General features: G+C 41.2%; 3 protein-coding genes across 4 annotated transcripts in view; 1 reads left to right on the forward strand and 2 right to left on the reverse strand.

Moving 5' to 3' along the window:
• Nucleotides 1-273: 273 nt before the first annotated feature.
• zgc:123278 (uncharacterized protein LOC641569 homolog) lies at nucleotides 274-2406 on the reverse strand. Its single transcript, XM_034879090.1, has 6 exons — nucleotides 2278-2406; nucleotides 2076-2160; nucleotides 1917-1982; nucleotides 1597-1760; nucleotides 634-736; nucleotides 274-392 (listed from the first exon to the last, which is right to left on the reverse strand). Exons 1-6 carry the CDS (start codon nucleotides 2317-2319, stop codon nucleotides 274-276), a joined length of 579 nt encoding a protein of 192 aa, XP_034734981.1. The 5' UTR covers nucleotides 2320-2406.
• A 1329-nt stretch (nucleotides 2407-3735) lies between these two features.
• hrasb (HRas proto-oncogene, GTPase b) overlaps nucleotides 3736-14677 on the reverse strand; it is an 18627-nt gene continuing 7685 nt past the window's right edge. Inside the window, exons 2-6 of one of the 2 annotated variants that reach the window (XM_034879125.1) lie at nucleotides 13366-13512; nucleotides 9861-10039; nucleotides 8047-8206; nucleotides 6826-6950; nucleotides 3736-6589 (exon numbers count right to left, since the gene is read on the reverse strand). In XM_034879125.1, coding sequence (XP_034735016.1) covers nucleotides 6831-6950; nucleotides 8047-8206; nucleotides 9861-10039; nucleotides 13366-13476 — 570 coding nt within the window. In that variant the 5' untranslated portion in view covers nucleotides 13477-13512 and the 3' untranslated portion in view covers nucleotides 3736-6589; nucleotides 6826-6830. Of the gene's footprint in view, nucleotides 6590-6825; nucleotides 6951-8046; nucleotides 8207-9860; nucleotides 10040-13365; nucleotides 13516-14677 lie in introns of both variants that reach the window. The other variant, XM_034879124.1, reaches the window with a different exon arrangement.
• Nucleotides 13068-14677, forward strand: part of lrrc56 (leucine rich repeat containing 56) — a 19733-nt gene continuing 18123 nt past the window's right edge. The window contains exon 1 of the mRNA XM_034879122.1: nucleotides 13068-13078. The gene's annotated coding sequence lies outside the window, so the exon portion shown is untranslated. The remainder of the gene's footprint in view (nucleotides 13079-14677) is intronic.

Here is a 14677-nt window from a genome sequence, read left to right on the forward strand (position 1 = left end):
TTGTAGATAAGAACAACAAATGCCTTTGGGTGCAGTTAAGGTTAAGTTTTATGAGCTGCTTGTAAAGCAATTTCAGTCGTTTAACACACAGGCATTCAAATACAAAATTGGTTTGTTGCGTTCTTATGAAAAACATACTTAAAAAGAATCTTGTTTTTTTTTTTAATTGTGCTTCTTTAATTAACAATAAAATAATCAATGGACACCATCTGACATTGTACACAGGATTAAAAACTTCATCAACACACAAACAGTCAAACCATTTGTCATTTGTCAACAGTTGGTTTCATTTTCTTCCTGGAAAGGTGGATCCTCTTCTCTGGCTAAATGAAGATACAAACTTCCATCTGCCTTTGGAAGCACCTCTGGTTGTCTGTGGAACTGTAGCCAACCTGCAATAATATATTTTTAATTTAGAAGCATCCTAACCAGTCACAACAAAATTCATGAACACGTTGACAGGGAGACAGTGTTTCCCGCGCTAGATTTAGGAATGATGAACCTAGATTCACACTGAATCATGTGTGACTTAAATCTTGGATCGGTCTAATCAACATCAACTTGGATCTAGGGCACATATGGTGTTGTTCTGTAAATACGTGGACGCTCGCTGTCTGTATGAGTGTTACTTACATGGGGCTTGTTCGGGCTCTAGATGAGGCTGGATGCACACAGGAGGGAACTCTCCAAACATGACAACCATCACCTGCAGCAGGCTCGTTAGGTCATATTCGTTCTGATAAGAGAAAGAAAAAGTCACAGCAGTGTAACATGGCAGTTAAGTTGTAAACCACATCACTCTGTACATTTAACCCTTGTGTGTTGTTTAGGTCTGTGGGACTCATTTTCAATGTTTGCTCTAAGAAAAACTGCTCTTTATTATTAACTAACTCAAACTCATTAGCCTTGGCTCATTTTCTGTAAAGAACATAAAAAGTAACTTATTTTCAATGCCTGCACAGTACAGTACAGTACACCCCCCCTTTCCCCCCCCTCCCAATACACAACTGTCACATACTGTATGATGTGTTCGGGTGTACTGGACCCAAGTGTATTTTATTGTAGGTGCTATGAATCTATGTTGTCTTTCTGCACCTGCTATTCCTACACAAAGTTACAAAATTGTAACATTTCAAGCACTTTTACCTATTCTGATTAAGTTCTAAGATTAAGCACCAATAATGATCAAACATCTTGTTTATATATATATATATATACTGCTATATAGCATATTACCTTTTTTACTTTTTTATTATAAAATGTCCTTGTTTTCTCACAAAAAACAAAATTGATCACATGATCATAAATGTGATCTTACAGGGGTAAATGGTAAATATGAACCACAAATAATGCATACACCATTGGTAATTGAGCTAAAGTAAACATCATAACATAAGTTGTTATGGCTGTATAGATTTAAAAGCCTAATAATGTGGTGGGTCAACCAGACCCGGGAACATTGGCTGTGTAATAAAAATATATAATAACACCACTCAAGGGTTAAGTGCCAGGAAACACCGGTAATAGACAATGATGCTGTTGTCCATATCCATTTACATGCAACCCTGTCAAAGAATACAGTAATTCATTGCTTACATTCTTCCACTCCTGCAGGTAAGGTAGTGTGACATCACCATTGCCGGAGACATACTTTCCACTGAGAACCGTCATCTCACGTGTGGGTCTGACATAGCAGATGGGAGCAGTTTGGGGGTAGCTTTCCTCAATCCACACGCATATCGGGATGTTGAAGGTCTTTTCTTGTACAATAACAAAAAGAGAAAGTATTTTAGTATCATATTCTGAGAGATATTTTTTCTGTTTAAATTGTTTAGAATCCACGTCAAAGTCAGTATCTAAAAGTAAATGATCAGTTTATTAGGGTCAAAGTGTATGAATCGCAAAGTCATTGTTACCTGCAAACATGACCGGAATGGTTCCGGTTAGACACATCAAAATTTTTGTTGTTCCATCATTGTAAACTGAAAAAACAAATCAGTCATTTAGAGCACTTGTTGAAGTTTGCTATATCTTGGATAAGTTTAGCGACAGATAGCTGTTATGTTGCTTCTTACCGTATCCATCCATCATGGGCACAAGGTTTTTGAAGTGACGTAATGCAACACATATTTCATGGGCCACATGTTTACGATGATATGTCTTCAAAATCAAAGGACACAAAACAAGCAGTGTTTACATGGATTCTATACAATTTGTTGTTTAGGTTTAATTTAGAGAAAATTCATTCTTCTTTCAATTATTGATGATTATTCTTACCTTGGGCAGCATTTTCTTAATCATAGCCTCATAGTGTGGCATGATGAAAGGTAAATATCACTTTTCTGTGACTCTTTTAGAACACCTGCACTCCCAACCCTCGGCTTTCTGTCTGTCTTGGGTTTATGGATAACCATCTTCTTTTATCTTTTATGACGTTTGAAAGCCAGTGACAGAACAGTCTCACAATTATGCAAATCGTCTGCCCTGAAAAGCGATAACTAGGCTACATGGTTGTTCAAGCCATGAGAAAGGAATATGACAGTGGCTGCATAAACCAATAAATGTACATAATTATTCATAATGATAATATATGACCAATTTAGGAACCACGCTTTGAATGTTGTTTGGATGTTGAAACTGTAATCTTTTTTTTAGATCAGGATCAATTATAAGCCAGCGTGTAGTGATTACTAACAAAACAGTGTAAACTGTAGTTTCCCCACTGGGGATCAATAAACAGTAACAATTAAATACATTATAAATAGGATTACAATAAATCATACTGATTTTGCCCCCTGCCACAGAATTTGTTCGTGCCTTGTGTTATCTCTCTTTTACATCTATTTAGCATTCATATTATAGTCATATTTGCAAAGTGTTACGGTATGAAGACTGCTTATTATATTGACCTGCAATGTCAAACCATGTATTCCAGTGTCAACATATATGCAAGCATATATGGTAAAAGGAACATCAATACCAGCAGTAATAAAAGGCTAAGAACTTCCAGAGATAATGCATATTTACTGTACTTTTACTTTGTAGTAGAAACTTCCCAATATCTATACATTTTGCTCAGTCAAAGGACAATCTTCAAGGGTCCAACCACCTGGATAGCAGCCTTCCTTCCTGTCCCCCCCTCCCTCCCCCAAATTGTACATTTATTACTATTCCTATTTTATTTAATCTTTTTTTTAATTCATGCATTCATTTACGGAACTGATAGGATTACATTTCACTGTAACTGCAATTTATAAGATTACATGTGACAAAAATGAATTAATTGATTATTTGGCATTAGTTGTGTTGTGAGGCAAATATCTTTGTATTTTGGGCATTAATTTGCTTTATTAAGTTGTTCACAAACACGATGACAGGTCTGCCCGGTTCACCTGCGAGACCTAAAACTATCTCTAAATGACGTTGCTTATGGTAAAATTCTTGTGTAAACACATTTATAACTCCATTGTGTAAATCACACAATATCCTACATCATGATCCTCCAATTCAAACAGGTTAACATACAGTATTTGTCACATGAAATCCAGCTGAATTCATACTAGCAGAATAACAGTTCATTATTAATATATACTATATTTAGCAAACATGTCCTTTTACTTTTGGTTAGTCATACTTTCATATATTATGATACACAAAGCAACCTGCAGGTGGAAGCAAAGTTCAAATTTGAGAGGAACAGTGTGGAAAGTTAGATAGTTGAGGGACAAAAGACAGTTTCATCTTGACATCTTTATTCCTGTCCCGCAATACATTTGCCACATTTTCAAAGAGTAAATACATCTTAAATAGCTGAACAGTTGACATTTTCAAAAATTCCTTCCACGCCTCCATCCACAGTTTGCAAGGGAGAAACAAGCCCTTGAGCCCACCGATGTCCTTTGTGCAAAACTCCCAATGGTCCGTACAGTCCTCGTCATGCTCGCCAGGTTTTGTGACATGTATACTTGTGGTTCGCTGGCTGGACTTCCCCGTGGCAAACATGACGATGATATTCTAATAACTTGGGAATTTGAATACATAGATTTGTGGAATTCTATGTATTATCATCATGGATGTACTGTTTAGAGATTGACAGGGAGAGGACAAGCATACCATTAGGACTGTAATTACAGGTTAAACGCCTCACTCTTTTTTTTTTTTTTTTTTTTTTCTTCATTAAAAAGGTTTGAGTACAATGGGTGAAAAATAAAAAGTTAGGAACACAGCCAAAAGTGGGACTGAGGATCAACTCCTGCATATTGTACATTCTAAACACAAGGCTTCTTTCAACGAATATCTAGAGTAAAACACATTCACAGTTCATTTCCTTCGTCCAAGCCGAGAAATGAACACTTAATGAAAAATAAAAAAAACTTGACCACTACCATCCACACAGTAACGAGAATGATCATATTTTCTTTAAGCCATTTTGAGTGAAAAGGGTTGCTTAACTGTACAAAATCTATTAGGTCAGAAATCAACATTTTGTTTAACCTTGAAAGGAGACTAAAGGCAAATTTACATTTGACGGCTTTCACAGAAGTGGCCTGAGGTGTCGGAGGGCTGAATCTACAGCTTGTTGCCCAAACCTGCCTGTAGTGTCTGGAAGTCCATACATTACCATGCATGTCCAATTCTCTGAATTATTTAAGTACAATCTGGATTTAAAGTAACATTATCTAGTAATCACCATCCCATGTTCAAATGTATTGGGAATGAAACATGAGAACATCAGAGCTAGACAACTCGCCCCTCCCCCGCTTAAATCAGTGTAGTGTCCAGGGACTTGCCTCGTCTTTCAAATGCTCTACAACGCATGTCTAAACTTCTATATTGATTTTAGTTGCACAAAGTCCAACAAACAAAACAATGCAGCCAACAGAAAACATAATTCTCAGGTAGAGTTCGCTGCATACATGAGGTACAAACTAGCTAACAGATAAGGCAAAGTAAACACTTAGCAGTCTTTTTCCATTTAGGCAGCAACCGAATGCAGTTGTGGAGAGCACAAGCTAGTCAGTATTAGGAAACTAAGCATTGCACTCCCAAAACCCATCGCCTAGCAAACACAATAGTCCCACATATACAGTAAGTATGGTTCTGACATGGTTAGCACCTGACCGGTTATTGTTTTGCTGAAACGCTGAGGTGGCAGAGAAAGAGAAGCAGTTTGAGGATAGTATGGTGTGTGTGGAAAAAACTAAGTTTGAATCCGAGGCTGGACTGGCAGAGTGTTACACTCTGCAAAGCTAACTGGTGACCTCCTTCCAGGACTGTCAGCTGAGACTTTCCTGGACCCTGATTCCTGAGCCTTATTCTCCACAAGGAGTGATTCTTGGAAATCTAAAAAAAAATGCTGTTATCACAATGTAGTAAATAAGAGTTGTATAAGAGCAAACATTTATTGAAATGAAATGCAGAAAAAAAAACTGGTTGTCTAAAACCATAACCAGTCATTGTATAACTGTACAAGTGCAGGGGGTTTCTCCCATTTCTACAGGCCACCTCTCCGGCTTTAGCAACTAGAGAGATGACAACTACATTTCCATGCACAGTACCCCTCCATCCTTGGCAAAAAAAACAAAAAACAAGTAGCAATGAGAGGTGGATTATTCCCAATACTAAAGAATCCTATTGCACCAGAACCTACGTACACTAGCCGTTACTATTATTATTCCACAAAGACAACGCTTACTATAGCAAAGAAAACATCTGTAAGGAGAGAAGGCAACCGTAATCTGGAAATTCATCAATCTGTATGTTCTCCATTCCACATTTTTATCTCAGAAGGACTTCCAACTATGTCAGGCAGGTCATGAAAAATGTCAAAACCAGGTGCCATCTATAAGAAATCCTTGCTCTCATATTGCTCTTTGACTTTCAAATTCGGCAATCGACAATAAAATGTTCCACATCAAAAACAAAATCAAAGATTTTGTACAGCTAGGCTAACTGTTACAAACAACAACAACAACAAATTCTAGTCATTCCCATGTCAGCCTCCACCCCCTGTATCCAGTATAATGAAGGGACTACACCGCCATTCAGGGGAAACCAAAGGCAGGTAGAGTGGGATCGGGGGTTATTTATAAGACGTGTTGGGGCAACGAAACGTCCATTCCAGTCCTTTCCATTAAAGTCAGTCAGTCCTTCCTTCCAGTGGGCAGGCGGTGGGGGTGGGGGTGGAAGTAGGCTTTCAAGGCTGGAGGAGGTCAGAAACACCCCCTTTAAGACCAGTGTTGAGACTGAAAACAATAAGTTAGCAGGAAACTTGTTGAGCTACCCAGCGAGACAACACTGGAGTTGACAAGGAGTCCTTAGTGGTGTTGCTCACAGGTCGACGTGTGGACCAAAAAAAGGGACCGGACTGGGCTATTTCAGCTAGCCACTTAGGCAACAGTCCAAACCTCCTCCTTCCATGAAGGTCTATGGTTCAGTCAGCTCTGGTGGTTTCCTTGAGAGCTTTTGCTTCAATCCTCCTCTTTTTGAAAAAGTTTATATTTCATCATTGAGTCATTTTATCTTTCTATCTTTAAGTCCATGCTGCCACTACGCGCTGTAGCATTTTTCCTCAACGTGCAACACTCAGCTGGGGAATGAAATGACACAAGAGGGGGACAGATGTTAGCGCCATTTCATTGTTCATGGGAAAACTGAGACAGTGAAAAGTGAGGTTTCACATTTATTTTAACCTACAATGGGCCGTCATATGTGTAAATAGACACACGAGTTTCAGTATCACAGACTACTGTGGAAACTTCCCATATGACTGTGTCAACTGTCAATCTGTCAAAGAAGGAAAGTGGATTTCTGGAGATGTCTCACCTGCATCACGATACCACACAGCGACAGGTCATACAGTCCTGACCGCTCTCATCAGGTGGGTTCAGCTTCCTCAGCTTATGCTGTCTGATCTCCCGAACCAGTGTGTAGAAGGCATCCTCTACTCCCTGTAAAAACACACACACACACACACACACACACACACACACACACACACACACACACACACACACACACACACACACACACACACACACACACACACACACACACACACACACACACACACACACACACACACACACACACACACACACACACACACACACACACACACACGCACACACACACGCACACGCACACGCACACGCACACGCACACGCACACACACGCACACACGCGCACACACGCACACACGCACACACACGCACACACGTTACAGAAAGATCGGGCCCTTATAACGGTCCATTAAAAGTGGAGTACACGGCCTGCTCCCCTTATAACCGACAGCAAACCTCTCAGGTGTACGCACCATTTAGAAGCCTGGCAACATCACTATGGCAACCCAGATAATTCAGACAACGTTAATCAAGGAATCTTAACAATTAAAAGAGAAGTCTTTGCATACTGTCCTCTTCTGTTTGAATGACAGAGTTTCTGCGAGTTCAAAGATGAAGGCGACAGTCTATATGTACCTACATTTTGTTTAACAGTGAGTCAGAGACAGTGGGAGCTGTGCGGCGACATTTCTTTATAAAGCCTTTCAAATACTGTAGCTCTGTTCTCAAGCCAAGGTAACCTGGCTATGAGTCATTGCCTGCGGCATAATGAAATGTTTCCAGCAACACAAATCTCGACCGCGAGCCCTTCACTTCTCTTCATGTGCTTGAATACACGTCAGGAATTTACCTGATGAAGGTCTTAGACCGAAACGTTGTCTTTTCTGAATAAACAAATGCTTGTGTAATGATCAGTGTGCGGAACTCTTTCTAAGCTCCTAAATACATGTGCAAAATGTAAAACTACAGAGCCCAGACTAGAACACTGTCATAACGTGTTTACTACAGTATGATACAGCGCAAGGGGACTTCAAATATACATATAATAAGAGTTTCGTGGCTTGCAAAGATGGGAGGAAAAATGAACACGTCAATGAAATTTGACGGTAATTTTGAATACCAGAGATAGAGGGAGAGAGAAAGGGTTCTTCCATTAAAGTGAATGTATAGTATTGTGGTTGGGTGCTTCTTGTTCACTACCTACCTGACGTGTTTTGGCAGAGGTCTCGATGTAAGGGATGCCGTAAGAGCGGGCGAGTTCTTGGGCTTGCCTTGTGTCCACCGTGCGTGCCGGGAGGTCACATTTGTTTCCCACAAGCACCATGGGAACATCGTCTGAGTCCTTCACACGTTTAATCTGTTCTCTGCAGATTGCAGGACAAGAAAATTGCCATAGTTGACATTTACATGCAAAACTTTTCCTTAACCCACCCCAGCACTGCATTCAGTCACAGTTACATATCCTCCCTGCTTCATGAACAACAACCGCTCCAGCACTGGTGAGCCAACCACCCAGGGAGCACTAGGACCCTGAGGAAGAGCCAGGCCCCGCCGGTGCTGGGCTGTGCTGTGCTGCACTGCTGAAGGAGGGAGGTGGAGAGGAAGACAGGGAGGGGGAGGGATGGACAACAGGCCGACTGCGCACAGCATTACCTCATCACTACAGCAGCCAGCGCCAAACGCCAGGCAGCCGGGGGGAACTGAGTGAGAGGAGTGGGTCAGATCAATCTATAGGCTCAGCCCTTCTTCTCCCTAAGCCACAGATCAGCAGGATGCATCCCTACAGTCAGCCCCGCCCATCTGCAGTCAACGCTGCTAATCATGACCACTGTTCCACTTCTTACCCTGTGTGGACCATTGCCTTGTTATACGCTGGTGAGGCAGGTATTTCACGTCTAACAGGCATATTCTTATTTATTTCCTTTTTTAGAATTATTTTGCTGTTATTTTATTTTAAGTCTTTAGTGCCAGGACAGCTTAAGACAAGAAAGTGAAGCGAGGGGCAGCAAAGGTCAGAATCGAACCCTGCGGTAAGGCTCAGTCCTTACCGTACAAAAAAATAAAACAAAATAATGAAATCAAAATTACAGAAAACACCTGAAGATATAATCTTATCAATTTGGTGCATTCTTGAGTACGGTATAATACTGCTGGCTGGTTTCAATGAAAGAAGACAATTACTTAAGTAGGTACCATGCCAGTATGTGCCAAAAAGAATTGCCAGTAAAAAAGACAACAGATCTTTAAATAACTCAACAGCTCTAACCGAGTCACCACCTATTCTAGAATCCAACTAAAGATCCACCCACGTCCTCACAAGCTGCACAACTGTTTTACAGTGATACTAGCAGTTGTGTTAAAGCCAGGCCCCCCAAAAAGGCTGAGCTACAATGGCAATAAGCCACACAGATGTGTGTGAAACTCAAAAGACCCTGCAAATATGTAGAGGAGGTGGCAAAGTAAATATGCAGCCTCCTTTACTTGCTACCTGCTAGACTGGCAAGTGGGTGTCTAATGTGATGAGAAAGACAAAATGTGGCAAAGAGAGAGAACACTGTCATCTCCAGCTGAATCTCTCCTCGCTCGCTCCCTTTCTCCTTCCTTGTCCTTGAAAGTGCTACCTCTCCCCGCTCCTCTAATTGAGTCAGGATCGATTTCATTGGCATCGTGCTGTAATCCTCCGGTTGGGGGCCAAGCTTTCTTTAGCCGTGTTAAACGCTACAGCATGACATCACCGAACTACTGCAGAGAGCTGGCACACATACGTATACACACTCCCTCTCTATCCGGTCCCCATGGGAGTCCCTGCAACACACACTAAATACCAAAAGTCCACACAGAACCTTAGAAGAGAACGAACAGAAATGATTTTGTGTCTGAACTCCACCCCCTGACTCGCCAGTGAACACACAGGTTCACATCTGCAACAACAGATCGCTTAATGCTCAATATCATTGTCATGATTTGTGGTGCCCCTGCATCCCAAACCATCTCTCTCCGCATCACTCTTACACACACCTGTACTGGTGAATGTCCTCAAAAGACTTGGTGTTGTTGATGGCGAAGACACAGAGGAAACCCTCCCCTGTCCTCATGTACTGATCCCTCATGGCGCTGTACTCCTCCTGACCTGCAGTGTCCAGGATGTCCAGCAGGCAGGTTTCCCCATCAATCACAACCTGTTTCCTGTACGAGTCCTGCAGAAAAAAGGGACAAAGTCCAACATTTAAAGAGGTGGTAAAAATGTGTGAATGAGCAATCTTACAAAAGTCCGACACAAAACCGATGGTTCAGGTAGAATCTGAGGCCACTGTGGGGTGAGGATGACACAGTGCATATGACACATGCCTTTGGTGTTGGAGGTCTGGGTTCAGTTCCCACTGTGATACACCAACCAATGTGTCCCGGAGCAAGACACTTAACCCCTAGTTGCTCCTGAGATGTGAAACCTCTGATACTGTATATTAGGCCTGCACGAAATTGGTAAAAATCTGTCATTGCGATATTTTTTCCCCTGCAATATATATTGCAATATGAAAAAATAAAAAGTAATTTTTAAAAGATGACAAAAGCTCTATTTTTAAATAATAAATCATTCTCGACTACTGCGGTGATTTTGTAGAGGAGTGCATCTACATAGAAGATCAAAATGAAAAAGGAACTTTTCTAATGTGAACCATTTTTTGTTCAACTTTAATACTTTATCAAACAACAAAGCAAGTAAGCGCTGTGTCTAACGTTACTCTTCTGAAGTGGTTTTGGAGAGGGAAATTACGCTGACGGTTGACTAGCACGACACCGTTGTATTCATAGAATAATCAATCCAAGCTAACGTGGACGACGTTGCTTTCTCTAAATTTCAAGTTGTGGTTGACTAGCGGGGCCAGCTTGTTTGTTGGATAAATTGATCAGACTTGTTTGCCACGCACACTAGCAACAAACTGTGTATCCAAGAACAATTAAATCAGTGTGAAAGACGTCATATCAGACACAGACTTCTGTGGTGAAAGTAGAAGTGTTACGTTTCCAGCGTTGTGGCTCCAAACCGTAACGTTTGTTGGGACGGACGGACCCTGTGTTTCTTTAGGCTAACTATATTAGCTTTAGCCTGGCTGGTAGCAGCTTTCTGCGGGGGGGAATGGCCGGGAGACGTGATTATGTTGCATTAATCAGGTGATTTAGTTTGTATTTGCAGCAAAACATAAAACATTGACTCCTGTAGCTTCACTGACTACCCATTGAAAACTATGCGCATGACTGAGTCAGCGGCAGCTGCTGCCTACGGTACTTTACTACACACGGAGAGCCTCACTCCCCATAACAATAAACCCAGTTGGACTAACGTCACATACACATGTTGCCCACATGGATACCTGTCTTAAAGGGGAAGGGTCGGCCGGTAATAATCATGTACAGGAGAGCAGTGAAAGTTTACTTTTCTATCAAGCAGCAAAAAAGGATTAGCGTCAACATCGTAACGTCCAGCGATGTGACTATCACGCATGCGTACATCGCGATGTCGATGCTAAAACACAATATCCTTCAGCCCTACTATATATAGCACTGTAGGTCGCTTTGGATAAAAGCGTCAGCTAAATGAACATTACATAACGACTTGAGTTTGAGAATCGGACTCGAGTCTGTAGCACTAACTTGAGATGCGTAACTCGTGAAAATCTTTAGTTTCAGGTAACGTCTGATGAGCTAATGTTATTCCCCTCCCTGCGTAATCTATAACCTACCTACGCAACACGTAATACATACAAGGCCCTTAACAGCTTCATACAACAAGGCCCAAACAGAAGAAGTGCTGAACAGGCTTGTGCAAATTTCAGAACTGACCTCAGTTTAATTCATGAATTGGAATTTAAATTGAACTAACTCCGCCCCACAGGATGTTAAATTGGAATGACAGGAAGTGGAATTAACAGAAAGAATGTGCTGAATCTCACATACATTTAGTGTTAGGAAGGTTACTATGGAAATGTTATTGCGTCCTGTTATAAGTTACCCATTATAAATGTGGTTTTGATTACTTTATTTGGATTGGAAGCAATTTCATTTTAATTTGATGAGTAACTAATTGCACATTTTACCTCAGTAATACAACTAAATACAATTACATTCATTTTGTATTTTAACAACATCATTTCATTATACGCAACTAGTCACTCCTCAACCATGCATACATTTTTCGAGTCATGGTCCATCATGTTCCACAAACTATTAGAACACCTCTGCCTATTAGAATAAATCAAACTTTATTATTTGTTCTGTGACTAGAGCTTTTAACATTCATTGCGGACATTTTTTCCTGTTAATGTAATCTGTACAAGTAGTTCAAAGTAATCATTTATAGAATAAATTATACACATATACAATGATGATTCACATCCCCAACCGCCGACGCCCGGCTCCGCCTACCGAGAGCCGGGGTCTGGACGAGGTTTCTTCCTAAAGGGGAGTTTTTCCTCGCCACTGTCACTATGCTTCATCTTAGGGGAATTACTAAAATTGTGATACTGTTACAGAAAAATACTTTTTTGATACCAATTTTTACAAAACAGTACAGTACAAATGTCTTTTGTACTCAAATGTCTCTCACACACACACACACACACACACACACACACACACACACACACACACACACACACACACACACACACACACACACACACACACACACACACACACACACACACACACACACACACACAGCGTAATGTAGTTTTATCTGCATGCCTCCTCGACGTGTAGACAGCCAATCACCAGCATTATTAGATCTTCGTAGAAGCATGCTGCATGCTTATTTGCCAACTGGCGTTGAGATTTACTCCTCAGGTAGTGACATTTGGTATTGAATTGCAAGGCATTTTCGATCCTCGATACTATGCAGGCAATTCGGTTGGAGTCTAAAAAAGTATTAAAGTTCGGTACCCGGCCCTATTGTTACATCATTGGCCTTGGCTATTCAGTTCTAAGTAACATGTCCAAAATACAAACAAACTCACAGATATGATGTTGATTGTATATACAAATCAGTTATTAATTCCCAGTCCACTTCTGGGTCCAATCCACATCTAGAGATCAGAGGCGCAGGGTATCGGAGCCAATGTTTAGCCTTCCAACACGCAGCCACAAAAACATTGAGTGCCGTCCCTTTGTTTGTTAGAGCATAGGGGCCAGGAATGCAAATACACAAAAAGGACATTGTCTGACCAGAGGCAGGCGTGGTGAGAAAGAGAGGGAGAGAGTGGAGAAAAAGAGAGAAGGAAACATTCTCCCAAGCTTCACTCTCCTCTTTGCCATGTCTGCAGTCTTGTTCAGTGTCTTATTTCCATGAAAATATAAGAATTACAGAAGGGCACAGTAAATATTTCTTCCTAAAAGAAAATGAAGAATTTCGTCTGATTGTTGGACTGTGCCGTCTTTACGATCAACCCTTGTCTACCTTTCAACCGCCCAACCCAGTATGCCTTCCACAAGAATAATGTGTAGGACATGCAGAAGAGATTCTTACCTCTATGGTGGGGTCGTATTCATCCACAAAGTGGTTTTGGATGAGCTGGATGGTAAGCGCACTCTTGCCCACACCTCCAGCTCCCACCACCACCAGCTTATACTCCGTCATCTTTGCCGATGCTGCCCACCACACACACACACACAGCTGCTGGTGAGAAGAAAGAAAGGTACAGGTTAGCACTGAGATTATTGGGTTTGGACATAACAGACATACAAAGAGCTTTGACAGGCTATCCTCTGGCATGATTGCCATTACTGCCCACTGGTAAGAAACAACAGTGGCTTTGGTGGTTGCGAATGTGTGCATTTGCGTGCGTGCATGTGTGTGTGTGTGTGTGGGGTGGGGGCTTAGGTTGAGACCCTCAAATGGGAATGTGAAAAATGTGCTGAAGGTACTCAATGTTCCAATGCTCTCCCGCTCAGTGTGAGCAGCAGAGAGTTTGTATGAGAGGGAGAGCAAGGGAGGCAGTGAGGGAGAAAAAGAAGGGGCATGCCACCGGCAGACTGGTCCTGGTAACTCTGGCTGAACCCACGGTGACAGACGCCAGAGCAAAATTATCACATTGCAAAAGACTGCTGGCCAAATGAGGAAAAAACACAATAAACAAAACTATTTTGACAATGTGTGAACAGTTCATATCTGCACCAGTTTTCCTTTTCAACACTCACTATTCACAATTACTAACAGAGCTAAGCTTTTGCTATGTTTGTTGGTTTGCCTTGCTTCTTCCATAGGGATCAATCCAATGCAACAGAATGAGGGACTTAAAAGAGGATTTTATGACTCCAGGTGTATCTGCAGTTGTCCCCTATGGACCCACTGAACCCACTTAAGAGGTCTAGTCGATGTAACAGGGCTGCTCTGACTATAAATCAAGGCATGTTATTAAAGAAACATGTTGGTCTCTTGAGAAAACATGAGTGATATCCATTTTCTGTAGGCTAAAACTTACACAACACAGGCTGACCTAAACATCTCCTTTACATGAATGAATGGACCTACAGTAGAGTGTATCTGACAAAAATTAATTAAAGCAGTTCCAACATGGAAGGTAACATTTTAAGTACAGTTCTAAATTGGATGAACATGATTCTTCATAATCAATCCAAAAGATTAAAAAGGGCTCAAAAGCCATTCTTCACATCTAAGAAACTTAATCAAAAAGGTTTTGAAATTATTTAGTTGGCATTAAAGATGGTTCTATCCCAATGTCAACTCTGGAGTCAGTATGTCTAAACATACACATGTATGTCCATGTATAGACACAAGGCAACACAAAAACGCACACACAAATCCAAGCATCACCCCC

The sequence above is a fragment of the Etheostoma cragini genome, chromosome 8, assembly GCF_013103735.1.
Source record: "Etheostoma cragini isolate CJK2018 chromosome 8, CSU_Ecrag_1.0, whole genome shotgun sequence".
Lineage (NCBI taxonomy): Eukaryota > Metazoa > Chordata > Actinopteri > Perciformes > Percidae > Etheostoma > Etheostoma cragini.

Bases quoted from the DNA above. Each gene is read 5' to 3' on its own strand.
- zgc:123278 (XM_034879090.1), bottom strand. From the start codon at position 2,319: ATGCCACACTATGAGGCTATGATTAAGAAAATGCTGCCCAAG. The intron at 2,161-2,277 runs GTAAGAATAATC...TTGATTTTGAAG, and splicing joins TTAAGAAAATGCTGCCCAAG to ACATATCATCGTAAACATGT. The intron at 1,761-1,916 runs GTAACAATGACT...TTATTGTACAAG, and splicing joins CATTCCGGTCATGTTTGCAG to AAAAGACCTTCAACATCCCG.